The following is a 27,495-nucleotide window of genomic DNA, read 5'->3' as shown; positions in this document are numbered from 1 at the left end:
TTGCACACCACCCTGGTTTAGAAGTGCTTTAGGTCCATCCAGTTTTCCATGCCTCACTCTGTGTGTGCTATAGTAACGCCAGGAAACTGTTTTGAGCGCAAGTGCTGCAGGTTCAAATACCACTCATACTGCAAAAATGTCATTATTAGAGCCAGTATGATGTCACACTTCAGAGTGCAGGACTAGGACCTGGGAGACCAGAGTTCAATACCCAAATCGGCCATGAATCTCAGCATATCTGAGCCTAGCCCACCTCACAGGGTTGTTGTGAGGGTAAAATGGATGGGTGGAGAGAGAGAGAGAGAACCTCAATCTCCTAGGAGAGAAAAGGGTAGGATAAAAGTGTAGTAAATAAGCACAATACAATAAAACAAATAGCTTTTATTTAAACACGTAGCACACACAGAAGTCAAGACCCCACAAAAAACAAAACACAAGTTCCAAAGCAAATGAAAGGAAGGCAATTTCACACATTAAAATACCCCCCCTCCCAATAGCCTACTATTTACACAAAAGTTGCAGTTGGGAGCAAAACCAAGAGAAAGCCACGAGAATCTAACCATCAGCATACTCTCATCTTTACAGGTTGATCACTCCAGAAAAGGTAGCAAAGTCAAAGCAGGGAGGGGAGGGGGAAAACAACTCCGACCAACTTCTTCTTCCTTCCCCATCCTGAGGGTCAGCCATTTTCTCCAAGCCTGAGAAAGGATGCAAACTCCAGCTCCACTCGTGGTCCCCAAAAGGCTACTTATTGCTGCTTTGGGCTTCCCATTTCCCAAACTTGCTTTGTGAGGCCTCGTGAGACATGAAGCTGATGGGAACCTGGGTCTTTAAAACAGCACAAGGGGCAGCAGGGAAATATACCAATTTGCTGGATTAGAATCTGCAGGAAGCTGTCACCCAATGCGATGAGCCAACATAGGGTGTGATCAAACCAGGCCGGGAGGCTTTTCTGCTGCTATGGTGAAGGTGGAGGTGACAGACGCCCTCACAAATGCAACCTGACTGGCAAGTTGTGCTTTACAGCCATCTGGCATGCCCAGAACAGTCACCACTCAGAAGCAACTCCTATTTGCTTGTTGATACAAAGCCATTTTGCTGCCAAGCCACAGGACGGCTAAAGTTCACTTCTAAGCGAGGCAGGCCTCGGGCCTTGCCTCAATTTCTGGGCTTCTTTACACAGGCTGAGGCTTACTCAACAGCCTGGCTTTTGTACCTCAGCGGAGCCCCCCCAATTTTTTTGGGTGGGGAGGGCATGTCTGTATGACAGAACCAACTTGGGGGGGGGGACCAGGCTTAATTCACCATGGCTTCCCTCAAAGAGGAGTTGTAATTAGGAGGGAGCAAAGGAGTTGTTGTTTTTATTTAACATTCAGCAACTTAAAAACCCCCCGAAAACCACAGTCCATGAAGCCATGATAGTGAGTCCACTCTACCTTTGGTTTAGAAGTGGGCTGCCCAACCAGCTTAACCCCTTTTCATTCCAGACAGTGTTGAATGCCATGACCCCCTATGTTAGCAAAGGGCTCTACTTAAACCATGCTAGTCAGGAAAATAGTTTCGGCAAGAAATTCAAAGGGGTGTGGGAAGCGCCATCCCTGTGACCCACCAATCTCCTCATGCCAGCAGCCACCTCTCAGCGAAGAAGGCTGTGGAATTGGGATGGGGTGTCTCTCAGGTGGTCCGAAAAGCACCCATTGACACCAAGGTTTCCCCACATCTAAAGACGAACACGATCCGTTATGTGTTTCTGACCTACATGAAGCAGAGTAGCACGGTGGATGTTGGGTACCAGAAGAAGAAAAAGAGGAGTTTGCCTGGAGCATCACTTTCCCCCTTGGAGGTACCGGAGACTATTTGGCCTTCCTTGTTTCCCTTTCACTTCCTCGTTGCAGTCTTTGCAGGCTAGATGTTCTGGCAGCAAGGGGCTTGCCGGCCCTCCTGGTGGGTAGGCAGGACCTTGATCGGCTCGATGGTGCTGCTGGCGCTGAACTCCGTCTCCGGCTGCCCACCAGCAATCTGCCTCTGGGACACGATCCGGTAGATTTCTGGAGAGCAAAAAGATGAAGTTGTGGAGACAGATGAAGCTAGCGCAGTGATGGGGGACGGTGTGTTTTGGAGCAGAAGAACAGCTTATTTCTTAGGTAAGAAGCAATAGGTCGCTGTTGTAGGTCCATTTAAAAAAACCAAAAAACACCTGCAAATATCCCCAGCTGGTGTAATACCTTTGCTGGGATCAGCCCAAACGTCACAGAAGTATGTAAAGTTTTCAAGTGCTCCAGAATTCTCCACCAGGCAAGCAGTTGCACGAAGCCAGTTTATCTGTGAGTTCACCCTGCCCCACGTAACGGCTTACCTGTTAGGATGTTGTGAAAGGCCGTCTCCACATTGGTGGAATCCAGAGCTGATGTCTCTATGAATGACAAGCCATTCTTTTCTGTGGGAACATAAGAACATGAGAAAGGCCAGCTGGATCAGGCCAATGGCCTATCTAGTCCAGCATCCTGTACTCACAGTGGCCAACCAGATACCTGTGGGAAGCCCACAAGCAGGATCCGAGCACAAGAGCATTCTCCCCTTCTGTGGTTTATGGCAAATGGCATTTAAAAGCATTGCTGCCTCTGAACATGGAGGCAGAGCATAGCCATTGTGGCTAGTAGCCACCAATAGTCATACTGTCCTCCATGAATTTGTCCAATCCTCTTTTAAAGCCATCCAAGTTGGTGGCCATCACTGCCTCCTGTGGGAGGGCATTCCACAGTCGTGTGAAGGAGGACTTCCTTTTTTTCTGTCCTGAATCTTCCAGGTGCAAAGATGAACAGACCTCTGACTCTGACAGCCTTGTCAGAAGCAGAGGTACCAAGAGCCAAACCAGTTTGAAGCTATGAGTTGGAATTCCTTTCCCACTAGCCAAGGTGCATTGTTGGGGTTGGCCAACTAGGATGGAAATGCATTCTGCACATCCCAACAATAGACATTTTGAGGCTTCACATTAGCAAGCAGGTCCAGGGCTCGGCTCCCCAGAATATCCAGATGTACGAAGACAGAGGGATTGTCACTATAGCAGCTGCCTCTTGAGGAAATCAAGACTGTTGCTCTGTTGACAACGCGTAACCACAACAACCCATATCTACCCTTCATTTCTTTATAATGAGGGCTACTTGGGTTCCACAATGCCACACAGGCACAGCAAAAGTTTGAAATTTAGAATCTGGTTCAGAAGTGGCATCCCAAGAATTAAATGCAAGGTTCTAGTGGGGTTCTACATGGGGAACATGTAGCCCTCCAGATATTTTTGGAAACAACGCTGGGGCTGGTGGGAGCTTGAGTCCAACGATCCCTGGAGGGCACCAGGTTGGTGAAAGCCATTATGCACAAAACAGAAACGAATAAAAACATATACACAGTGCCTTGTGCAGAGTCTAGGGAGATGGCCCTGGAGACCCTCCCTCACCAGGGCAAGTAAAAGGAGGAGGCAGGAGGAATGGGGCAGAGGGGTACCTGCAAAGCTCTTGGCCTCATCAGTGGGCACTGCCCGCAGATGCCGCAGGTCGCTCTTGTTGCCCACCAGCATGATGACGATGTTGGCATCAGCGTGGTCCTGCAGCTCCTTGAGCCAGCGCTCTGCATTCTCATAGGTCAGGTACTTGGCGATGTCGTAAACAAGAAGTGCCCCAACTGCCCCCCGGTAGTAACTGCAGTGGGATCAGAAGGTGGAAGGGGAAGGGGGAGGTAAACACTAAACTTGCTGCACAACACTGAATGCCACCCCACCCCCCGTCGTAAAAAATAACCATCCATTACCAATTTCACTCTCCGAATAACTGCATAGCCCATTAAATACATTTTATTTCTTTATTTCGTAACGTTTATATACCGCTTGACTGTAGGAAAGAAAACCTCCAAGCGGTTTACAAAAAGAACAGGACAGTAAAATTATCAATACGAACAGTTAAAAGCAGCTATTCAAAGAACAATTAAAACCAGTGACGTACTGAAAAGAGATTAAAACGCACGTGTTCTGCATTTCTGGATAGGCCGGCCTAAACAAAAATGTTTTAGCAGGTGCAGAAAAAAGAACAGCAAAGGTGGTTGCAGTGAGTTTCAAAGTGAGATTTCTTACAAATGTGGAATGAGTTTTATGTTTTAGACTACAACTCACATCATCTCCAGCCAGCCAAGTCATGATGGGAGTTGTTCTCAAACATCCAGAGGGAACCACATTGGCAAAGGCTGTTCTAGAAACTTTCACCAAGCCCAAGACTTTTCGTGCTTGATTTAATGTCCACTAACAGCTGGCACCAGAAACTGTGCAGCTGACAGTTGTTTTAAGCTTGGAAGCTTTTGCCTACTTGTAATAAAACACCTTCCTTAAGTAAATGAGGATTGCCTTTTTGTCCCTGCAAAACCTCTGCCCTTCTCACAATCACGGAAGCCAAAGAGAAATCTTTTCAGAACAAGGAAGGTGATCTTGAAAAACCCATTCCAAACTTAGAATTGTCTTGGCAACTGACAATCTCATGATGGTGGGGAAACACTCTGATCTGCTACTGGGATATCATGGGTTGGCAATGAATAAAGTTCATCCATGCTGTCTAATACCCACATGAAACCACTGGGAGGAGTCACAGGACTGAGAATATACTGAGAAAATCTAGCTCTGACTTTCCTTTCTATCAGACCCTGATGGTGGCTTTGGATTACTTGGAACAGGTGTCTGGAGTTTAAAAAGGGCTAATAAATTGAAGTTTTGTCCAGACAAAACTAAGGAGCATTTGCCAAACTGTTGATCAATTGCGGGATGGGGAGTCTTGCATCCAACCTTTACTGCATGGGGTTGGAATCTTTTTTAACCTACTTTTTATCTACCTTAAGAACTAAGTTCACAGCACCTTCAGAGACCTCACACGGTGTGCACAAGGATCCCCACACCCCTCTGTGGAAGTTCACCCTTGATCACAATGCATGTCCGCAACACACGACCCCATTTCCCACTCCCATTCCGATTGGACAACAGTATTGTCTGCACACAGCCCCCACCCCACAATTCCTTTTTGATTGGATGCCAGCTGACTGCCCTTGAAAACAACCAAGAAATTGCAAGTAGTTCCAAACCTGGTGGTGACCAGATTGCCAACTAGAACTGGCTTCCTCAGACATGGGGCAGCTAAGTAAATTTATCCCCTAGATGGAGAGATAGATAGAGATAGATAGAGATAGAGATAGAGATAGAGATAGAGATAGAGATAGAGATAGAGATAGAGATAGAGAGATATCTGGGTGGCCCTTTGGGAATGTCTTCTGGACAGAGATGACTTAGCCACTGTACTCCATGCTCTGGTAACTTTCAGGTTAGACTGTTACAAAGAGGTCTATGTGGGACTGCCCTTGAAGACAGATTGTGGTCCAAAATGCAGCAGCCAGATTAGCGGCTGGGGTTCCATTTAGATCCCAGCTGCTTTAAAACAGCTGCACTGGTTGCCAGTTCATTTCCAGGCCCAATACAAGATGTTCAGGCCCCAAATGACTGAGATAGTCTCCATCCCTACAGACCCTCCAGGGTGCTAAGACCAGTAGACGAGGTCTTCTTGTAGTTCCACTGTAGTTCCACCTCAGAAGTTTGGGATGGTGGAGGCCCGGGACAGGGTCTTCTCTGTGGCAGCTCTTAAGCTGTGGAACTCCCTTCATGCAGGAGAATCGGCCTGGCACCTTCAGCATTTGCCAGAAGCTATGCGGTGAAGATGCAACTCTTCACCCTGGCCCTTGGCACCTGAGATGTGCATTTTAAGGACCGGTCCTATTTCTGTGATTCTAAGTTGTTAAATTTAAACTGTTTCCAACATTATAATTGTCATAACCTGCCCTGGGACCTTAGGGTTAAGGGCAGGTAAACAATAACAGCAGCAACAGCAGCAGCAGCAGCAGCAACAACCTCCTTAGCTGTCTCACTGCTAGTATATTAAGAGCCACACTAACCTACATCCAAGGGCCAGTTTAAGGTCTTTGCCTGGCTGCAGAGGTAACAAAAGGACCCCTTTCTCCCACATGAGCCTGCCTGCTTATTAGGGGATGCTCTGGGTGCCACCCACAGTTTATCAGGGGTCTACTGTCGGAGGGGGGGGGAGTATTTTTTGGAGGGGGAGCTGCACTCAGTGAACTCCTTCCTGCTCACCAGGCATGTTCACTACTGTCTTTTAGGCGCCTGGTGAAATCCACCTTGTTCTCATGAGCTTTTAATGGCACAATTCATTGCTTTTATGACTTCTGATTTCCCTTGCCGAATTAGTTATTTAATCTTCCAAGCCATTTTCAGCTGGGGGGTTTTTTCAAAAGAGAAATTGGGTTTTTCCATTTAGCCACCTTGAGGTGGCAGCATTAAAGCAGGACAGAATTTTAGAAATCAATAAAGTAAGTATAGTTTAGCTTTTCCTGGCCTACTTTCCCCTGCCCATTATCAGAATTCCCCTAGTCCACAACTGTATTTACAAAGCAAAGAACAGCAGCCTTGGAATCTCTTTAACAGTGGTCTGACTAGGACCCCAAAGTTGTAATGTCTGCATTGGTCCAAACTGCATTTCTCTTGAATAGCCTGAGAAGCGTGGCTATGGGATTTGCCAGGAAGACTGCACTTTGGGGTTTCCCACTGCAACATGAGAAGGCAAGGCAGTACTTACGCAGAAGTAATGGCACGGTAACGCTCCTGCCCGGCGGTATCCCAGATCTGGGCCTTCACTGTCTTGTTATCCACTTGGATGCTTCGTGTGGCAAATTCCACCCCAATGGTGCTTTTGCTCTCCAGGTTGAACTCATTCCGGGTGAACCGAGAAAGGAGGTTGCTTTTTCCTACTCCTGAGTCTCCGATGAGGACAACTACAAAGAAGCAACAAGGTAACAAATAGGGAGAAGACAATTAAGCATCAGAATGCTAATGGCAGAGGGAAGGGAAATGGCAAAATGTTGTTCCAAAGGTTCAAGGCTAGAAACGGAAGGATAAGGCAAAAGGTTTGACACTCGGTTCTGCAGAATGTGTAGAAGTCTTTCCTGGACTGTACTATTTTGGGTTACTGGGGAGGGGGTGCGTTACATGCTTGGCTGCTCCCACATCTAATATACTGCTTTGAACATTTGTGGGGTGGAGGAAGCAACCAGCATATTTCGCAGAACTCTTTCTCTCAAACATGCAAAACAGTTATTATCAATTTACGATGGGGTGGAAGGTTCACAGGCTATGAAGGACTTGCTCATAAATTTATTGACAGTTGCACAAATTATGATAGCTAGGAAGTGGAAGGGGCAAGCAGAATATAAAATGGACGCATGGTATAAAGAGGTGTGAGATATAGCTATTAATGATAAACTAACATGTGCCATTAAAGTAAGACGGGGAATATGCAGGAGTAATGATTTTGAGGAGATATGGAGGGTGTTTGTAGAATTTGTGCTGTTAAAACAGAAAGGGGTCAAACCATCGCAAGAGGTGTTGAAATTTTGGGAGGTTGGATAGCTAGAACAGTGGGTGTGGTGCACATTTTTATTCTTAATTATTTGTGATTATTATTTTGTCAACAAACAAACATGCAAAACAGAATCACAAAGTGTAACTCAAAGCCTCTTTTAAGTCCAACCCGCAGGAACCCCAGGATTGTCAGTCAACAGGAAATGGTAGCACACAACCCCAAATCTCCTAACCACAAACTTCTTCCTAATCACCAACATAATTAGGCAGTGATGCACTGGAAAGAGTTTCTGATTAAGGCTTCCTGTCCTCAAAGTTGGCAGCACCTAGGCTTGCTATATGTCCTATTTTTTAAAAATGGTGTAAAAATTGTGTCGGGGATTTTGCTGAATCGGCAAAATGTCAGGAAAAACCTGAATGTATGGCAACGCAATGGAAAAAGCAGTGGAAACAGCTCCAAAAGTTTAAAATCACTATCAACAACTTTGTGGGTGTCAGGATTATTACCTTTTGAAATATGGCAACCCTAGCAGCACTACAACACCACGAAGAAGATAGACTCAAAAGGGTCCTAGTTCTCAGTGAGGTTGCAAACCCAACGGTGGTCACATCCACACCATACATTTGAAGCACTTTAAACACTCACGGCTTTCCCCCAAAGAATTATGGAAGCTGTAGTTTGTTAGGCTGCTGAGGGTTGTTAGGAAACCCCTATCCCCCTCACGGAGCTACAGTTTCCAGAATGATTGTAACAATAATTCCCTCTTCCCACCTAATGTCCACACATCCCCCAGTTTATTTGTTGTTCTGTGATGCTTTCTGAATGATACCGCATTGTTGTTGTCTGGAGAGGCACTCTTGTACTGTAGTGCACAACAGAAGTAGGACCAAAAAAACCCCCAACACTATAGCATTTCTTAAGGAAATCAGCCCTGAGTGCTCACTGGAAGGACAGATCCTGAAGCTGAGGCTCCAATACTTTGGCCACCTCATGAGAAGAGAAGACTCCCTGGAAAAGACCCTGATGTTGGGAAAGATGGAGGGCACAAGGAGAAGGGGACGACAGAGGACGAGATGGTTGGATAGTGTTCTTGAAGCTACCAGCATGAGTTTGATCAAACTGCGGGAGGCAGTGGAAGACAGGAGTGCCTGGCGTGCTCTGGTCCATGGGGTCATGAAGAGTCGGGACACGACTAAACAACAACAACATAGCATTTGTGCTTAGAAAAGTTATGACTCCCTTCTGAAGAAAAGCTGCAAAATTTGGGACTTCTTGGTTTAGGGAAAAGGTGAGTTAAGAGGCGGCCTAACAGAATTATAAACAATTGCTCATTGCATGGAGAAAGTGGATGAAGTTTTTCTCCCTCTCTCATATACATGAAGCCGTATGTTGGAAGATTTAGGGCAGATAAAAGAAAGCTCTTTGTGCACTGACGGAGGAAGGCGGGTGCGGGGGGTGCGGTGCGCACCGGGTGTCAGTCCTGAGGGCAGGTGGCATTGTTGCGCCCCCCTTGCTGTGCAGGCGACACCCCCGGACACTCGCTGCATGGTTGGCGGACCGCTAGGGATGACGCTGCCGCGGTCGGCTAGCGGCGCCCCCCCCACGCTCGTTGCACTGGTGCTGGGGCAGGTAGCTCCGCGCCTGTTTTTATGCAGCATGTTGTTAAACCATGGAACTCCCTCCCACAGGAGGGAGTGGTGGCCACCAACCTGAGATGGCTTTAAAAGACGATTGAGCAAATTCATGGAAGAGAGAGCTCTTGGAAGCCACTAGCCATGATGGCTGTGCTGAGTGTCCCACAGCTGGAGGCAATGATGCTTCTGAATACCAGTTGCTGGAAAGGACAGGAGGGGAGAGGGCTCTGTGCTTGGGTCTTGCTTGCTGGATTCCCACAGGCATCTAGTTGGCCACTGTGAGAACAGGGGGTTGGACTAGATGGGCCATTGGCCTGATCCAGCAGGCTCTTCTTATGATTTCAGCAGGACATGTAGTGACTGGAAATCAAACAGTTCGTGTCTGCCTCAAAACGTTTGCAGGTGCAAACCGTGTTAGTAGTGGGATGGCCTATATAACAACCCCAATGAGCACAAGCAGGATAAAATGGACATCATTCTGGATGGGTTCTTTAGGCCCAGAGAACCAAGGCCTACCTTGGCGGAGAATGAAGCACACCTGCTTTCCCCTGAGCTGAAATGCTGCTTCACAAGCCCATCCAGGTAAAAATGTTACGAAACAGGAATGACTGGATTCCTGTCCCCCCCACCCCACCCGCCCTCCACGCAAAGTGAGCCAACCCAGGGAGAAACCAGGCAGTCAATGCCTCCCCTTCACATACCTGATCTGGAAGCCCTTCCTGTCCCACTGCCAACCACCAGCTACCTATCCCTGTTCCTCAGAATACAAAAGGACTGTTTGTGAACCCATCTCTGGGTGTGGAACATGAGCAAGTGAAGGTGAAAGGGTTTTTTTAATTGTTTTTTTTTTTTTTTTTAAAGAGGTGTGTAGCAACACAAGCCGTCATTCCGGCTTTTTCAAAGAAAAGGAAGCAGAGTCATCAGAAGCGAAATCCAGTGACTTCAGTCCATGAGCAATCGTTGACTCATTTGGATGAAATTCCTCTTCCGACAAGAGCTTCAAGGCTAGCAGCGAGATGTAAGCAGGGAGTGCCTCAGCTGCTCAGCCTACAAGTGGTCTTGGGTCTGGCTTCACCCTCAGAGACCCTCCAGAATTGTGGTACCCCGCTCCCCCTGGGTGCTTACATTCTGCAACATGTCATTGATGCAATACTAGAGTGCTGGTGGTTTATTTATCCTCAATCATCCACACATCATTGTGAACTATTCTGGGAATTGTAGCTCTGGGAGGGGGCAGTGTTAGATATATTAGCTAATTACCAAATGGCACCTTAAACCTAGGTTATGGTCACCCCCCCCCATGTTTCATATTTATTATTTTTCATTTCATTTCATTTCTATACTACTTTATATTTCAGAGAAATATCTCAAAGCGGTTTACAACACATTAAAACATCAAATAAAACAATCCAGAATAAAATAGTGACAAGATCAGCTGGCCGGCGCACAGCAGCGTCTTTTGAAGCTGGGGCGCGCAGGGGTGCGTGCAACTGCAGAAAACATTGCTGCAGAACAGCCAGATGCTGGAGATGTCAGTCACCAAACCTGGTGGCATTGCATCTTCACTTGGTTGCAGTGGAACCCGCGCAGGCTGCAAAACGCGCTAGGCACGTGGGGAATTTCGATCATTGGGAAGAGAATCAGGGGTCCCCTACAACTCTCAGCACCCTTAACAAACTACACCTCCTAGAATTATAGTGCTTTAAATGTATAATACAGATGGGGCCTTAAAAGGTAAAGGGACCCCTGACCATTAGGTCCAGTCGCGGGCGACTCTGGGGTTGCAGTGCTCATCTCGCTTTATTGGCCGAGGGAGCCGGCGTACAGCTTCTGGGTCATGTGGCCAGCATGACTAAGCCGCTTCTGGCGAACCAGAGGAGCGCAAGGAAATGGCCTTAGTCTGCTCCAAAACAGTATTAGAAGCAGAACTGCGTATGAATACACAATAAAATGGATATCTGGATGGGCTATCAGTATTTGGATCTAAAAGCATCCTAACAGGATGACATTGGTTAAGGTAGCCTTACTCATCAACCCCCAACGAGCACCATTTTGAATACAGCATCCACCAGCCCCAGGTCTAATGTGAGTCTGTAGTTCAAAACATTTGGCTGGCGAAGGCTGGTTTTAGAGCACTGCATTTGAGGTGAACATAATCAAGCGACGCAGGAATTTCTCCTGTAAACTTGATGGCTCAGAGTGATATACTGATGTTTTCAAAGAACAAACCAATTTACACACACAGGTCAGAGTGCCAGCCTGTCTTTGGCTAGCCTGCAAAGCTCACTGGCTGACCTTGGGCCAGTCATGCCTTTCAGCTTAACCAACCTCACAGGGTTGTTGTGAGGATGACAAAGAGAGGTGAACAGCAATATCCTGCTTGGGAGAAAGGGAGGATATTAAAAGTGGGAAACTAAGTAAAACCAATGGAAGTCGCTTTAGACTGCAACCATTTGAACCAAATTTAATTTAAAAAACACTAAAAAAACCGAAGTAGGGCTGCTCAAGGGTCCAGGCAACCTCCTTCCCCCATATTCCTTGTGTAGCTCCATTCAGGGCTGGCCCTACCATTAGACAGGGAGGGACAATTGCCTCAGGCGGTAGATCCAGGGGAGGCAGTGGTAGCAAAAACAAACAAAAACAAAACCCATGCCATTCTTCCTGAACCTCTTGCTATTCCCCTTTGTTGGAGATCAAAGCCATAGTGCCACAGCTGCTAAAATAGCTTGCTGACTCCAGGTGAGCTAGATCAGTCATTGCCAATTAGCTAAGTGCTGCAGACCTCCTGTTTTTCAAAAGTCAAGCCATGGACTTTTGGGGAAAAAATGATATCTCTATGATAGTTTGGGTTATGTGAATGGTGCCATGGACCCCCAAATTGGGAACCACTGCTCTAGAAGACTTCAGTGTTGAAGTAAGAACCAAATGAGGGGACACCATATTGTCCTCTGCCTCAGGTAACAAGTCTTGAGTCAGCCCAAACTCCAGGAACATCCCTCACTCTCTGTCCCCCCTTCTTCAGATAACCTCATTTCCAACACCCAAGAGTTACTAAGGAACCTGCCTCTGGAAGAATGGCTCTCATAATACAAAGCAAAGGGACATGTATTGTTATTCAGACATCTGTAAAGTGGCATTTCTGAGCTTCTGGGTTTAATATTGATGATGCTCGGCTTGTGCAGCAGAGGGGGCTGGAAGCATTTCATCATTGGTCCCTCCCTAATCTTTACAACAGCCCTATAAAGTAGGACAGTACAGTTATTCCAAGTTTGCAGATGGAGGAGGATGCAGCAGGGTTGGCCCAGTTTTAAACTGCTTTGAGTGTGTTTTTTCTCACAGTCCACAACATATAAAAATATTTTTATGAAATATTTTTCTGCCTGAAGCAAACTATAGGACCCCCACACCTCCCTGACACACACATATGATGTACAGAATCTGACAGGACTGAGGTTCAATCTTATTTCAGCAATGGTCCTGTGCTACACCTCAGGGCGGCAGGGGCCACAGTGCTTGTTAACTTAGGAGACTCAGGAGGAATGGGAGCAGGGAGTGAGGGGCTTCTGCCAGGCCCCTCCCTGCTCTCTGCATCACTTGCCTGAGACACCTTGCCTCATTTTGCCTAATGGTAGAGCTGGCCCCTCGGAGGAGGAGGGAGAGTTGAAGGTCAAGGCAATGTAAAATTAAACAAACCAGCTTTCAAAGGCGGCTTGCCAGGCAGGGCTATCTAGCAGCAAGGCCAGAGAAACTTTCCAAACTTGTTTCAAAAAATAAGACTTAGACAAACCAATAAAGTACAGTTCTATGGGTCAATTTGGTTTTTCAGTTTCATTAGACACCCCTGCAACCCTCAGTTCAAATTCCTGGCTTTTTAAAACCCAGGGAAGAGAGATCTCAGGTGTTTTGTTGAGACTCATAGACACAGCACAAGCCTTGCCAAACCTGAATTTCACCACGTCCTGCCATTTCCCCAGACGTGTGTCAGGTCCCTTTTGCATCATTCAAAAAAAAAGAACACTTAAGCTACAGTTTTAGCATCAATTTTAAAGGGCGGGGAGCAGAATGCAACTCAGGCCCTTAGTTCCCCCCCAGTGTTACATTTCCTCAATATTTGGCTAAGCTGCCACCCCGGGCTCCTTTAGGAGGAAGGGCAGAATAGGAAGATGAAAAACAAAAAGCAAAGTTCTCCCCAATTTCTTCAAACAAAATGTACCACAAATGATTGCTCAAAACGTCTGGAGGGCCTAAATTATCAGCAGAGAACACCTGGCCCCAAAACAGAGTCCCATTAACACCTTGGGACATTATTCCTAAATTAAGTTAAATAATAAAATTTAGAACAGGGAGCAGCAGAGAGACCCACAGTTGGGGCAAAGAATTGTCAGCTGTTGTATGAATCCTGGTTGCAGGGAGGGGAGGAAAGAAAGTGGGCTGGAATATGGAACAGCCACCTTTGTTTCTTCCCCACAGCCGTGCAGGGTAGACCCACAAAAGCCCAATCTTTTCCCATTTTTACTGAGGTCCATTTAAACTTGATGTCTCTCAGACACCCAAGTTTAGATGGGTGTAAATAAAAAAATGAGGAAACACTGGATGATTGTGAGGCCACGGCACAGGGCTTATGGGGGGGGGGGGGGGAATCAGAGGTGGCTGGAGTTACCCAACAACTTTTCATGAATGGGGCAGAGTTTTACATAGGTTCTACATGACTGTATGTGAGACATTTCATAGGCAAGTTGTGGGGTCTGCTCTCTCTTAGGGTAAATACATAAAATCTGCCTTTTAAGTACAAAATACAATTTTTAAAAGGAGAAGAGTGGAGCAATGTAAGAATTTTAAAACAGCACACATCAGCAGCTAAGTAATGATGGTGTTTGGACAGAAGCTTTTCTCCTATTAACACCCCCCACGCCCTAAAAAGCAAAAGAATAAGAGTTTGCAACTATTAGGAAGGCCAGGAAATTGAAAAAAAGAGGGGGGAAACTTACTTTTGAAGAGGTAATCATATTCATCATCCTTGGCCCGCATAGTGACTTCAAGCTCCTCAGGAGTTCAGGTACCCCACAAGAAAGCAGGTGAGGACACACCTGTGCCTCTTTCCTCTGGGTCCAAAAGAAGCAGGTGATCTCACTACTCTGCGATTTCCTGGGTTTAACCAGCTTCAGGTACAGCAGTCAGGTAGCACAGCCTTAGGAAGCCATTCCCACTCTGCCATTGGTTGCTCTGCTGCTCTCTCCCTTCGTTCTGATTGGCCCAGTTTGGGGTTTGGATATGTACTCACTATGGACTGGCTGTCAAGGAGTTCACCTGGCCCAGGTAGGTGGGTGGGGCATAGATCTTTAACCAGAAAAAAAATTTAAAGGGCTAGAACACATTTCCAATTTAGAAAAGCCAAAAACCACGGGTGGAGCTTAAAACGTTAATTTCTGCCAATTTGTAACCTGAATGCTCTGCTTCCTGGCTGACCCCACCCAGGCAAGGTGAGCAAGCGAGTGTGTGTTGGTGGTTTTCAACAAACAGGATGATTCATCTTAATTTGAATATATTGCACAGGCATCAGGGGGAAAAGTTTTTTTGTTTTAACCCCAACTATGCTGCCTCAAAACCCAGATTCTATCAACTGGCTGAATCATGCAAATGAAAAGCACTTATTTGCAAACCTACTTCTGTTAAATGGGAGTTGTGAAAGGTGAAGGGAAGGACTTATTTGAAAGGCTAAAGCCATAAATCAGCTTCTCTCCCTGCTTTCCCCTCCACACCCTGCCATAAGAGCAAAAAGAGCTGGCTGGATCACACCATTGGCCACCATGTTCTCCCTGCATGTGCTGAAATTTGCAAGCAGGGAGAGTTGTGTTCAGGTTCTGCTTATGGGCTTCCCAGTAAAGGCATTGGGTTGGCCACTTTGAAGACAGAGTGCTGAACTAGATAGGCCAGTGGTTTTCAACTAGTGTGCTGTGGCACCCTCGGGTGCCTTGAATGATAGGGGTGCTGCGGGCAACACTGGCCTCTGTCCCTCTTTCCTCCCCTCCCTCCTCTGATCCCCTCTTGGGTCTCTGCCTCCCAAAAGCTTGCACAGCTGTTTGTTGCAGCAGGACTGGCTACAAGCTCCGCAGGCGAATGGTGCCTTTGGGGCTGGCCAGGGGGTGCTTCCCAGGCCCCTGTGGGGCAGTGTAAGGAGGCACCTCTCTATGGGGTGGATGGGGCAGTTCAGAGACCAGGGGCTGCGGCTGCCCGAGGATTTGCAAGGAGAGGGGAGGCGGCTGAGGTCAAAAACCTCTGAGATACATTATTTGTTTGATCCTGTAGGGCTTTTCTTACATTCTCCCCCCCCCCATACATTTTTATTAGTTTTCAAGCCATTTAACCAATTCAACTCAATTTTAATACAATGTTCCCTTAATATTTTGACTTTCCATCCTTCCTTCCATGATGCTTCTATTCAAATCCTTCATCTACTGCCATTAATGTAATATTTCATTAAAACACACATTGCTTTATCAATCTCATTCCTTTCAAGTCCTGCCTGCTATTTCATTTGACTATAATATTTTCTCAGATAATCCGAAAAGGATCTCCATTCTTCTACAAGCATTTCTTCATTTTGGTCTCTTATTTTGCTGTTATTTTTCCGTAGTCCAATAGTTTTGGACTCTTTGCCATAGTCCAGTAATTTCAAAGTCCACTCCTCTTTTGTTGGAACTTCTTTTTCCTTCCATTTCTGTGCATACATAATTCTGTCTGCAGTAGTAGCAAACATAAACAGTTTTAACCAACTATTTGGGGGGACACCTGTCCCTTTTATTTCCAAAACAAATGCTTCAGGCTTTTGGGAGAAGACTATTCTAAACATCCTTTCTTACCCATTTATTACAGAGGCCAACCAAATGCCTTTGGGAAGCCCTAAAACTAAGGTTACCTGATGTCCCCGTTTCCCAGGGACAATCCCTGGATTTACAGATCAGTCCCCATACAAAATCCATTGAAGTTGAAAAGTGTCCCCGGATTCATTGAAAAAAATCTGGTAACTTTACCTAAAACAGAACCTGAGTGTGACAGTGCTCTCACTACCTGCACATCCCAGCAGGTGATATTCAGAAGCATTACTGCCTACAGCTGTAGGTCAGCAGCCATTGGTAGCCTTATCTCTGCAGCCATAGAAACTTTAAAATTGGTATTGCTGGATTGGACCAAAGATCCTGCTAACCTTGCACTCTCTCCCCAACCAGCCAGATGTTTTTGGGAAGCCCACTTGACAAGGCTTGGAGGCAGTAGCCATTCTTTGTTGTTTGTCTCCAGCATCTGCTAACCAGGGGTAGACTGCTCCTGAACAGTTAGGTTCTACACGCAGCTCTCATGGCTCATCACAATTGGGAGACCAGTCCTCACAAGATTTGCCTATTCCCCACCAAAGACATACAGTTTAGTGACCCTATTATCTCCTCTCTTGTTTTTATCAAAGGCAGGCCAACATGCTGGATTCCTTCCCCAAGGCAAACTCCACACTTGTGCATTGCAATCTGTGATGCACAAAAATGCACACACACAACCTATTTATTTGCAGAGTGGGGAAAGGGGACTGGAGAATGCCTGTCTTGGGAAGAACTTTGTATGCAGTCTTTTCCAACCTGGTGCCCTCCGGATGTTTTGGACTGTAACTGGCATCATCTCCAGCCAGCACGGCCATTTGAGACTGCAGGTTCCGTCAGCGCAGGCATCATACATGTGGGATATGTATCAGTCACTTTAATAATACAGTGGTACCTTGGCTTACGAACTTAATCCGTTCTGGAAGTCCATTCTTAAACCAAAGCGTTCTTAAACCAAGGTGTGCTTTCCCATAGCAGCAAGGGACTCAATTTACACTCAACAGGAAGTAGAACATGTTATGCTTCCAAGGCAAAGTTCACAAACCAAAACACCTACTTCCGGGTTTGCAGCGTTCTTAATCCAAGTTGTTTTGTTCTTAAACCAAGGGACCACTGTACAGTCTTGCTGGCCGTGGCTGGTGGGAGTTGTAATCCCAACACATCTGAAGGGCACCAGGTTGGGGAGGGCTACTTGTATGGTTTGCTAATTTTGTTGTGGGAGGGGAGTTGATTGTATTGTATTTCACAGTTCTTGTTTATAAGAACACTTGCAGGGAAAGGGAGAATACATCTTTTAAATAAAGTTTAACATATACGCTTTTGGAAGCTCTTGCAGAGAAGATCTGCTTTCAAGATCTCTCTGGCCTGTCCCAAGCCTCTTATCAGGTGGGATCAATGTAACAACACCCTGACCTAGCATATATCTTCTGTCCACTAATTTAAGATGTCCAGGACTAGCTGGACCTGTTTGCTCCATGATCAGCCAAACATTCCTCTTGCCCTGGATTCCAGGTAGTCTCTAGATTCCACTGAGGGAGCTTGAGAAACCTGCACTCTATATCTACAGCCCTCTATGTTATTGATCCACATCTCCCATTATCCCCAACCTTGCTGTTTTCTTTTTTTTTTTTTTTAAATAAATTTTTATTAGTTTTCCATAAGACAAAACAAAAACATAAGCATAAACAAACAAAAACACGACTTCCCCATACCACCCCTTTTCTGCATTCTTGTTTCAAGATTTTTCAGCAACCCTCTGATCATAACTTAAATATATTTCATGTATTTAACTTCAGTTAGTTATTAATACAACTGTAGTTCTTTATCTCTTATAACTCTGAGCCCCTAATTTTCCAAATTACAGCAGTTTTTAAGATAAACTTTAAATTTATTCCAATCTTCATCCACCGCCTCTTTCCCCCGGTCTCGAACTCTGCCAGTCATCTCTGCCAGTCCCATATAGTCGATCACCTTCGTCTGCCATTCTTCCAACGTGGGTAAATCTTGCGTCTTCCAATACTTTGCTAGAAGAATTCTTGCTGCTGTAGTGGCATACATAAAAAATGTCCTATCCTTCTTTGGCACCATTTGGCCCACCATACCCAAGAGAAAGGCCTCTGGTTTTTTAACAAACGTTCTCTTCAGAACTTTTTTTATTTCATTGTAGATCATTTCCCAGAAAGCCTTAATCTTCGGGCAGGTCCACCAAAGGTGATAGAAGGTTCCCTCCGTTTCACTGCACTTCCAACACTTGTTGTTGGGCAAGTGATAGATCTTTGCTAACTTAGCAGGAGTCATGTACCACCTGTAGATCATTTTCATAATGTTTTCTTTTAAGGCATTGCATGCCGTAAATTTAACACCAGTGGTCCATAACTGCTCCCAGTCAGCAAGTTCAATGTCATGCCCAATATCCTGTGCCCATTTAATCATATTAGATTTCACCATTTCATCTTGAGTATTCCATTTCAACAGCAAGTTGTACATTCTTGACAAATTTTTCGTATTGGGTTCTAACAGTTCTATTTCTAATTTTGACTTTTCCACTTGGAAGCCTTTCTTTCTGTCCTGCTTGAATACTTCATTTATCTGTCGATAATGCAACCAATCTCTCACCTTAAACTTCAGTTTCTCAAAACTCTGCAATTTTACATTTTCGCCATCTTGTTCTATAATTTCACAATATTTAGGCCAATTAGAACCCATATTCAATTTTTTCACCTCTTTTGCTTCCATTGGTGACAACCACCTGGGGGTTCTACTTTCAAACAAGTCTTTATACTTAATCCAAACATTATACAGAGCTTTCCTCACGATATGGTTCTTAAAACCTTTGTGCAATTTTACCTTGTCATACCATATATATGCATGCCAACCAAATCTGTTATCAAATCCTTCCAGATCCAAAATGTCTGTATTCTCGAGGAGCAGCCAATCTTTCAACCAGCAAAACGCTGCTGATTCGTAGTAGAGTCTTAAGTCCGGCAGGGCAAAACCCCCTCTATCTTTCGCATCTGTTAATGTCTTAAATTTTATTCTTGGCTTTTTGCCCTGCCAAACAAATTTCGATATGTCTTTCTGCCACCTCTTGAAACAGTCCATCTTGTCTAATATTTGTAATGTCTGAAACAGAAATAACATTCTAGGCAATACATTCATTTTGATAACAGCAATTCTGCCTAACAAGGAAAGTTTCAGCCTTGACCATATGTCTAAATCTTTCTTAACTTCTGTCCAACATTTATCATAATTGTCTTTAAAAAGATTCACATTTTTCGATGTCAAATTTACCCCCAGGTACTTCACTTTTTTTGCTATCTCCAAACCTGTTTCATTCTGGAATGTCTCTTTTTCTTCATTTGTTAAGTTTTTTTCCAAGACTTTAGTTTTTTGTTTGTTCAACTTAAATCCTGCAACTTGACCAAATATCTCGATCAGTTCTAAAACTCTTTTTGTACTAGTGATTGGCTGTTGCAAAGTCAAAACTAGGTCATCTGCAAATGCCCTTAATTTATACTCTCTCACTCCGACCTGAATTCCTTTAACCAACTGGTCCTTTCTGATCATGTTTAGCAAAACCTCCAGAACCAGTATAAAAAGCAGGGGAGAAATAGGGCATCCCTGTCGTGTTCCTTTCTCTATAGCTATCTCTTCCGTTACCACATTATTCACAATTAGCTTTGCCTTCTGCTCAGAATAAATTGCACCTATACCATTTTCAAAACCTTGGCCTACCCCCATCCCTTGGACATTCTTTTTCATAAAACTCCAACTAATATTGTCAAAGGCTTTCTCCGCGTCCACAAAAATCAAAACCGCTTTTCTGTTAATGTTCATCTCCAACAGTTCCACAATGTCTATTATGTTCCTCACATTGTCAGACATGTGTCTTCCCGGGAGAAAGCCAGATTGATCTTTATGAATCTCGCCTGTCAATACTTTCTTCAGTCTTTTTGCTAAAATGTCTGCAAAAATTTTGTAATCCACATTTAATAATGATATCGGGCGGTAGTTCTTAACCTGGTTCTTTTCAGTCTCAGTCTTTGGTATAAGTGAGATAAAGGCCTCTTTCCACGTTTCAGGTGCCTTTTTCCCCTCCAATATTTCATTGCAAACTTCTTTCAGTGGTTGCGCTAAACCTTCTTTCAAAGCTTTATAATATCTAGCCGTCAGTCCATCTGGTCCTGGAGACTTTCCCAGTTGTGCCTTTTGAATGGCCTCCTCTATTTCCTGTTCTGTTATTTTCTCATTCAAAATCAACTTGCCCTGTTCTGGAATTTTCGGTAGTCCATAATTTTTAAGAAATTCTTCTATTTCTTGTTCGTTTACTGGCCCTTGTGTGTATAATTTCCTGAAAAAACTTTGAAAACAGTTACTTATCTCATTTGGCTTATGAACATTCTTTCCCTACCAACCTTGCTGTTTTCAGCTGGTGGGACTTGAGAGTCCAGCAACATCTTGGGGGGGGGGGTGATGGATTAAACCCTGTGGAGGCCCCTTGGCAGTCAAAATCTGGGCGGTGGCAGGCTTTGTGCACACACTGGAATAATATTGAACTAAGGAAGCTTGATTGTTGTTTTCTTTCAAGATCAGATCAATATTATTTTGATCCATTGTTGTGGGACCCCTAAAAAGTGTGGGGCCTATAGGCCAGTGCCTACTCTGCCTATTTGGTAATCCAGCCCGGTCCCTTTGGCTGCAAGAGAGAGAAGAAACAGAAGCTGAGGGACGCCTCCTGATGCGCTGCATCTGTTCCCCACAATGAAATGGAAGGCTCAACATTTGTCAGGAACTTTTGGATGCTCAGCAGCCCTGTGTGGTTACAACAACCCTGTAAAGTAGGCCAGTGCTATGCACTCCCCAAATTGCAGCTGAATCCCTCGCAGATTGGCATCCAACCTCTGCTTCAAAGCCTCCAAGGAAAGAGAGTCCACCACCGCCCAGAGAGTCTTACCATCAGAAAGTTCTTCCTAACGTTTAGTCCGAATCTCCTCTCCTGCCCTCCTCTCTGGAGCAGCAGAAAACAAGCTTGCTCCCTCTTGCAGCCCACAGATATTGAAAGATGGCTCTCCTCTCTCCTCTCAGTCTCCTCTTCTCCAGGCTAAACATACCCAGCTGCCTCAACTGTTCCTCATCAGGCTTGGTTTTCAGCTCCTCCACACTCTTTCCCTGCCTTCCCCTTTTCTCTCCCCTCTCATCATTTACATTTACTGGGACATTCATAGACCACTTTCCTCCCAGGAGCTCAAGGTGGCCTTCATGGTTCTCCCTGCCACCAATTGTTATCTTCACAGCAGCCCTGCAAAGTAGGCTAGGCTGGCCCAAGGTCCACCAGGGAGCTTCATGGCTGAGTGGGGATTCGAACCCTGCTCTCCCAGGTCCTCCTAGTCCAGCCCTCCAACTGCTACACCTCTGCCTGGCTCCATTTTGCCTCTCTCCAACGGCCCTACGACATCGGACTTCTCCCCCTTCCTGGGGGTCTCTCTGGCTCCATGGAAGATTCCAACACCTTCCTCATGTCCTGCTCCTCTTCTGGGACACCTTGATGCTTGGAGGACCCTCCTATGGGTCTCCTCCCTCTCCAGGAAGGGCAGGGCTGTCCTAAGACGAGGCAGAGCAGCCCTTTTAACAGTTGGCAATGCTTGTCTTTCCATTGGGCTGGAGCTCTTGAACCCATAGCACTTGGGGCCTCCTTTGTCTCTCTGCCAGCCCTTCATGCTCTGGGCTGCCTCTTTCCCGCTCTGGCGATGCCCTTTCAGGTCACTAAACTGCAGAGAGATGGAAAGAATTGGGCCAGACGCCCCTCCTCACACACAAACGCCCCCCAAGAATTGGGGCTGCCACCTTCTGAGTTGCTCTCTCTGCTCCTCTCTTCTAAGTTAAGGTGTTCAAGATGCCTGATCAGCCGCAGCAACAGCCCTGCAAGGTCCAGAGCAGCCCATGGTGTCAGGTGAGCAAGTGGTCCTCCTTTTTGGGACAGAGGAGGGCAGGAATGGGCTAGGGGGGCAGCTAGTCAAAAGATGCACAGAGCCAGACGGCTGGATCCAACCCAAGGTCCATCTGAGCCAGTGTCTGGAAACCCAACTCTGCCAGCGACCACCCGTTTTGTGGGGTCCAATGGAGGAAGCAGGGGGGGCTGCGGGGCAAGGCGGGGGGGGCAGTTGTCAGCGGGAGGGGCACCTTCCCTGGGGAGCCATGTTCTGGGGGCAGGAGGCCAGGATTGGCCCCCAAGGCCTGGGGTGTCCCTCCCCTGTAGTAGGACTTGGAATCCAGGAGAAAACTCTTGGAATAGCCTTGCCAGGGGCTCAGGGACGAACTCACCTGTCCCCATGTCCTTCTCTTTGCAGGTGTGCTGGGGTTCCACATCCCTTCTGTAGCGGTGAGTATTGGATAAAACAAGAGCAGGGAGTGGATCCCTCAGACTTCCCCCCCCCCCCCCCGCTCAGTGCTGGATTTATGTATAGGCTAAGTAGTCTGAAGCCTAGGGCCTCTAAATCTAGGGGGCCTCACCAGGCCTTCTTTGTCCTGGCCAGGCCTTCTTCATCCTGACCAGGCCTTCTACGTCCTGGCCTGGCCTTCTTCGTCCTGACCAGGCCTTCTTCGTCCTGACCAGGCCTTCTACGTCCTGGCCTGGCCTTCTTCGTCCTGACCAGGCCTTCAGCATCCAGACCAGGCCTTCTACATCCTGGCCAGGCCTTCTTTGTCCTGACCAGGCTTTCGGTGTCCAGACCAGGCCTTCTTTGTCTTGGCCGGACCATCGGCGTCCTGGCCAGGCCTGCGTCCTTCTCTTATCAACTGCCAGTCCTAAGGGTGGGGGAGTTGGCACTGGGCTATGCTCATCTTGTCTGGCAGTTAACTCTCTTTCTTCCTGGCTACTTCCTTCACTGGGAGCTGCCTGCAAACCTTCCCTGGCGGCTGGCTCATTCATGACACGGGGCAAGTTGATGAACTTGGGTAACCTCACGACTCCCCTCCTTCCTGGTGACATGATGTATCAGTGATGTCTCAATGATGGTTCTGGACATGTATTCTGGTAGGGAGGGAAGGTTTTCAAAGAGCTTGTAACCCATGTTTGGGGTTCTTACTCTGTGTGGGGACCTGTTGCACAACAATAAAGATTGTGGTCTATTGACCCCTGTTTTGCTCCTGTATTTGGCTGGAACTTCCTTCTTCTGCTAACCGCAGAGACCCGCAGGGACTTGCACCCCGACGAGCTGGGCTGTTGAGTGTCCTCGCCCCCCAGAATTTTCCATCTCAGAATCCAGAGCCCGTAGGCCCAGAGTCAGCAACCTTCCCCAGCTCAAGGGTCAGGTCAGTAGTGGTACGTGCTGCACTTTAATCAGTGGGAGAGTACGAGTGGGGGGCCAGCTGAGGCAGATAGACCAGGCAAGCAAGCTCTATCTTTCACACTTCACAGAGCCCTGTTGGTACCTGCAACATGCACTGCAGGTTGCCCACAGGCAGAGAGAGGCCTTGGGGATCAGGGAAGCCAGCAGTGGGAAGGGATCCTCAGAGGGATCCAGAACTACCTGTAGAAGGCAGGAGGCTAGGCTGCAGGTTGGTAACTGGACCTCATCCAGAGGGAAAATAAGTATAGGGTTGGAGGAACTGCGTTTTGTCCTATTTTATTTGTGCCCGGTGGTGTTTTCCTTTTCTATGGTTAATTTAAAGGGCCTTTTGTGTTTAAAATCCTGCTACTTGCAGATAGTCAAGAAAATATTTGTTCTTTGTTTAAAAGCCCAGTCTGGTGCTGTGACCACAGAGTCTCCCCCGCTCTGCCCGCTACCAGTGCCTTAAGAAGGGTCCTGGGAGGGAAAAAGCCCCAAAATGTGCAGGTGCCAACCCTCCAGGAGAAACCCAAAGTTAGGGGTTTTCATCTCCAAACCCCAGGAGTCAGCCAGAGGGGTCTCTCTGCCCCTCAAGAAAGACATAGGGAAGTCAGCAAGTGGTGGCAGCTACTGAAGAGTGACAGAAGCCCAAGTTTATCCAGTTGAAGAGTAATTTTTATTTTTGTTTTTTAGATTCTAATCTAAGCATGAGTAAGAGATTTGAAAGTGGTGCTAGCAAGCACAAGAGACAGAGTCTCAAAAATGCTATGATAATGAAGTTAAGACCAGTCACTGCTTTCATGCATCAACCAGCCGGCAGGTCACTATAAATCTGGTGGGTCGTTCAGCTGTGGATTGCTGCCTTGATGCAGTGAACTGTTTTGGCACTATCAACGAAATTTATTCCTTCTTTTCATCCTCCACAAAGAGATGGGCAGTTCTTAAAATCATTTTTGCCACCACAGTCTAATGTGCCTAAATATTTGTCAGACAGATATTTGTGGGACACACAGCACATTCAAAAGCCACGAAAGCTGTTTTGAAAAGTTATAGTGCTATCACTGATACCCTCAGTCATTTGTACTCTGATGTTAATGGGAAGGGGGAACCAGGCTCCAAGCTAACAATCTTTTGCAGAAAATGGAAGAACTGGAATTTGTGTTTATGCTGCATTTTTTGACCCATCCTCTAGGTCATTTTCACAAGGTCAGCAAAACCCTTCAGAAATCAGAACTTTATTGAGTTCTTGTGCAAGTTGGTACAGTTCACTCTGAATTTTTTCTTTTAGTTGTGAGGGTGGGGGGTTGGCTGGGGCCTCACAAGTGGAGTAGCCTAGGGCCTCTCTTCATCTAAATGTGGCCCTGCCCACGCTGCCTGGGCTCTTTGCCCCCCACTCTGCATTCTCGGATGCAGAGGAGCCCTCAAGGAAGTGACAGCCTGACTTTTGCATTTCAGCTGCTGGAGGAGGATCAGCTATACCTCCTGGAGGTCATCCAGAACTGCCAGGCAGCTTGGCTCAGGGGGCTCCGAACCCTGAAGTGCTCCAAGCAGGAGACGGCCAAAGCCATTATGGTGAGTGAGGGGTGGCGTGAGGGACCCCCATGGGGAGGGAGGGGCAGAGAGGGGCTTTGGGGAGGCAAGAGCAGGCAGAAGGGGGTAAGGGAGGAGGCAGCGTCTAACCCCTCTCCTTTCTCCACCTTCATGAGACCCCATTTCAGCTGCGATATGGTCAGTGCTATCCTGCATAGGACAATGGAGGCTGTTCTTGGGGGCGCAGAAAAGGAGGAGGACAAAGAGGTATGTCCTCTGCTTTGACTTCCCTTTGCACATCTCTGTCTTCTTCTCACACCCTTCCAAGATTTAACCCAGCACTCAACCTCTCTTCTCACTTTTCTCGCAGGAATGGAAGAGGCACTTCCTGAACCTACTGGGGGGGGGTCTCCTTCTGGAGGCCCCCAATGCTGGCACCCTCCTCCAGCTGCTCACTGTAAGTGTCCTGATGGCATCAGGAGTGGGTTTAGGGTTGCCCCCCATCCCTTACCCAACAGAATGTTTCATTTCTGGGGCACAGAGTCCCCTGTCCCGTTTGGCCCCCAATTTGGCCCAAGACCAAAAGGGGCAACCCTCATGGTTCGGGAGTGCCAGGGACATTGTGATGAGGGCAGCGGAGGGCCGCTTTGGCCCAGACTGGCCCCTGAGTCTGAGACGCCCTTTCCTCCCACAGGACCTCCGATTTTACGCCCTTTGGGGAAGTGAGGCGGAAAGGAAACTAGCAGCCAGCAGCATTTCTCTGCTGCTAGCTGTTTCCCCCACCTCAGAGTAAGTATCTTGCCTTCCTGTATTCATTTCTTTGGTTGCTTCCATCCCCCCAAGAGCACATCTCCCAGCGACTTTTAATGCAGAAGATGTGGTGTGTGTCCCTGGGAGCCAGAATGAGGCCAGAGGGTATTTCTGCCCCCTTTCCTGGTGCTGCCCTTCCACCTCTGCCTAGGAGGCTGTGGGGTCCAAGGAGGTCCTCTGGGGCAAGAGATTGGGCCCAAGCCATAGTGAGACCCATCCTTCCTGGCATGGGGCTGCTTCTGTGCTCTTTTGCACCCATCCAGGGTGGGGACCCAGATTTTTCTTTTCTCTGCAAAACATAGTAATTCACCCAGAGCTGGCTTGTTTCTGGCAAAATCTGAAAGAAGATAAGCCCCACACCTTGGGGACAGCAAATTCCCTTGTCCCTTGTTTGCCCAAGACACATCTCCCAGGTCTTCCTGCTGGGAGTCCTGCAGGACCTGCTCCCTGCCTGGCAAGCCTTTCCTATCTTGTCATAGCCTGTGTCAGCTCATTGAAAGTGCATGCCTCTATGTCCCTGGGTGCCACCAGATCTTCCAGTAGAGTGATGGCAGAACTTCCCAGCACCGTCAGTAGCACATCCACCTTGTCTGCCTCCCTAGTGAAGCCTTGTAGTCGGACATAGCTCCTTATTCGGCGGAGCCACTGCGGCCATTCTGCAGGATGGCTCATATCCAAGTCCGGTGGCGGCCGACTATGACTGGCGGCCATCCTTGGACCTGGAGCAGTTGCTTGTGTGATTGTGGGTGGTTGCGAAGATGCAGCAGGCGCAGTCTCGTTTCTGGGACTGTTTGCTAAGTCCAGCGTGGCGGTGAGGTCGCGCTTACTGCGAGGCAGCAGGCGGCGGGAGTTCATCAACCCCATCCTTGTCACCAGTGTTCGGGAAAAGTCAGAAGCCCAAGGCAGTATAAGTTCCTCGACTATGTTTATTCAACATTTGTCAGTGACAACAGCTCACTCATAGGAAAACAAGAACTGAACTGACTGGACAACAGAATAATAATGCCGAGCATGAACTGACAGTTGACAGTTGAAAGTCCATGCGCTTACTTGCCATTAGAACGTTCGTCTACCAGCGCTTATATGATTGGTTAGAACGCACCTTGTGTTAAACCCAATACATAACATCTACCAGCCAAATGATGACATCATCAAAGAGTTATGATTTTCCTCCCTGAAGGAATTGCTGGCTCTATTTGGACATCCCAATTGGCCAAAGATTGGCAGAAGAAGAGGCACCGAGAATCAGGAGGGGGGGTAGATGATTTAACCAGCCATGAAATATGGACTGAGATTGGGCAGAACAAGGAAGGAAGGAAGGAAGGATCCATGACAGATGGTCATCTAATATCTGCTTTAAAACATGCAAGGAAGGAGAGTCCATCACCTTCCAGGGGAGTCCATTCCTCTGTTGAACAATGTTTAGTTGGAATCTCCTTTGTTGTTTCTGAAGCCATTGGTTCGAGTCCTACCATCCAGAGCAGGAGAAAAAAGCTTGCTGCATCTTCCATGTGAGAGCCCTTGAGTTACAGTGGTACCTCTGGTTACGAATTTAATTTGTTTCGGGGTGCTGTGTGCACCCTGAAAAATCCATAACTAGAGGCGCCACTTCTGCACACATGCGCAGCGTGATAGAGTGCTTCTGCGCATGCGTGCGGCGAAACCTGGAAGTATAAACTTCTGGGTTTGCTACAGCCGTAACCTGAAGATTCCATAACCTGAAGGTTATGCAACACGAGGTACCACTGTATTTGAAAATGGCTCTCTCTGGTGTCACTGGCTCAAGCTGGTCGATTTTCTTGCATTACTTAAACTAAATAGTTTTTAATGGATTTTGAATAAACATGCAATAAATTGTTACTGTTTTGAA

At 46.9% G+C, this 27,495-nt stretch overlaps 2 protein-coding genes across 5 annotated transcripts; one reads left to right on the top strand and one right to left on the bottom strand.

The window, feature by feature from the left end:
* Window positions 1-366: 366 nt before the first annotated feature.
* On the bottom strand, window positions 367-22,385 carry LOC114586418 (ras-related protein Rab-11A-like). 2 transcript variants are annotated; one of them, XM_028709845.2, is made up of 6 exons: window positions 22,279-22,378; window positions 14,080-14,428; window positions 6,675-6,870; window positions 3,502-3,695; window positions 2,357-2,437; window positions 367-2,048 (listed from the first exon to the last, which is right to left on the bottom strand). In XM_028709845.2, the coding sequence occupies exons 2-6, from the start codon at window positions 14,117-14,119 to the stop codon at window positions 1,906-1,908; spliced, it is 654 nt and encodes a 217-aa protein (XP_028565678.1). In that variant the 5' UTR covers window positions 14,120-14,428; window positions 22,279-22,378; the 3' UTR covers window positions 367-1,905. The 2 variants fall into 2 exon arrangements, with proteins under 2 accessions (XP_028565678.1, XP_028565681.1); XM_028709848.2 differs by lacking the exon at window positions 14,080-14,428 and having other exon boundaries at window positions 22,279-22,385.
* LOC114586420 (uncharacterized) lies at window positions 20,698-27,495 on the top strand. Of its 3 annotated transcripts, none has more exons than XM_077920378.1 (6): window positions 20,698-21,907; window positions 22,305-22,336; window positions 23,143-23,268; window positions 24,741-25,082; window positions 25,186-25,272; window positions 25,510-27,495. In XM_077920378.1, exons 1-6 carry the CDS (start codon window positions 21,898-21,900, stop codon window positions 25,606-25,608), a joined length of 696 nt encoding a protein of 231 aa, XP_077776504.1. In that variant the 5' UTR covers window positions 20,698-21,897; the 3' UTR covers window positions 25,609-27,495. The 3 variants fall into 3 exon arrangements, with proteins under 3 accessions (XP_077776504.1, XP_077776506.1, XP_077776505.1); XM_077920380.1 differs by lacking the exon at window positions 25,510-27,495 and having other exon boundaries at window positions 24,741-24,857; window positions 25,004-25,082; window positions 25,186-25,243; XM_077920379.1 differs by lacking the exon at window positions 23,143-23,268.

This window comes from Podarcis muralis, chromosome 16, assembly GCF_964188315.1.
Source record: "Podarcis muralis chromosome 16, rPodMur119.hap1.1, whole genome shotgun sequence".
NCBI lineage: Eukaryota > Metazoa > Chordata > Lepidosauria > Squamata > Lacertidae > Podarcis > Podarcis muralis.
The sequence above is the reverse complement of the archived record's forward strand: the minus strand, read 5'-3'. Positions and strand labels throughout refer to the sequence as shown.

Excerpts from the sequence above, each read along its gene's own strand:
- LOC114586418 (XM_028709845.2), bottom strand. The coding sequence starts at position 14,119 with ATGCGGGCCAAGGATGATGAATATGATTACCTCTTCAAAA. Across the intron at positions 6,871-14,079 it reads ATATGATTACCTCTTCAAAA|TTGTCCTCATCGGAGACTCA; the intron begins GTAAGTTTCCCC and ends GCTTCTTTGTAG. Across the intron at positions 2,049-2,356 it reads CTTTCACAACATCCTAACAG|AAATCTACCGGATCGTGTCC; the intron begins GTAAGCCGTTAC and ends TTTGCTCTCCAG.
- LOC114586420 (XM_077920378.1), top strand. Across the intron at positions 22,337-23,142 it reads TCCACATCCCTTCTGTAGCG|AGACCCGCAGGGACTTGCAC; the intron begins GTGAGTATTGGA and ends TGCTAACCGCAG. Across the intron at positions 25,083-25,185 it reads AAAAGGAGGAGGACAAAGAG|GAATGGAAGAGGCACTTCCT; the intron begins GTATGTCCTCTG and ends CTTTTCTCGCAG.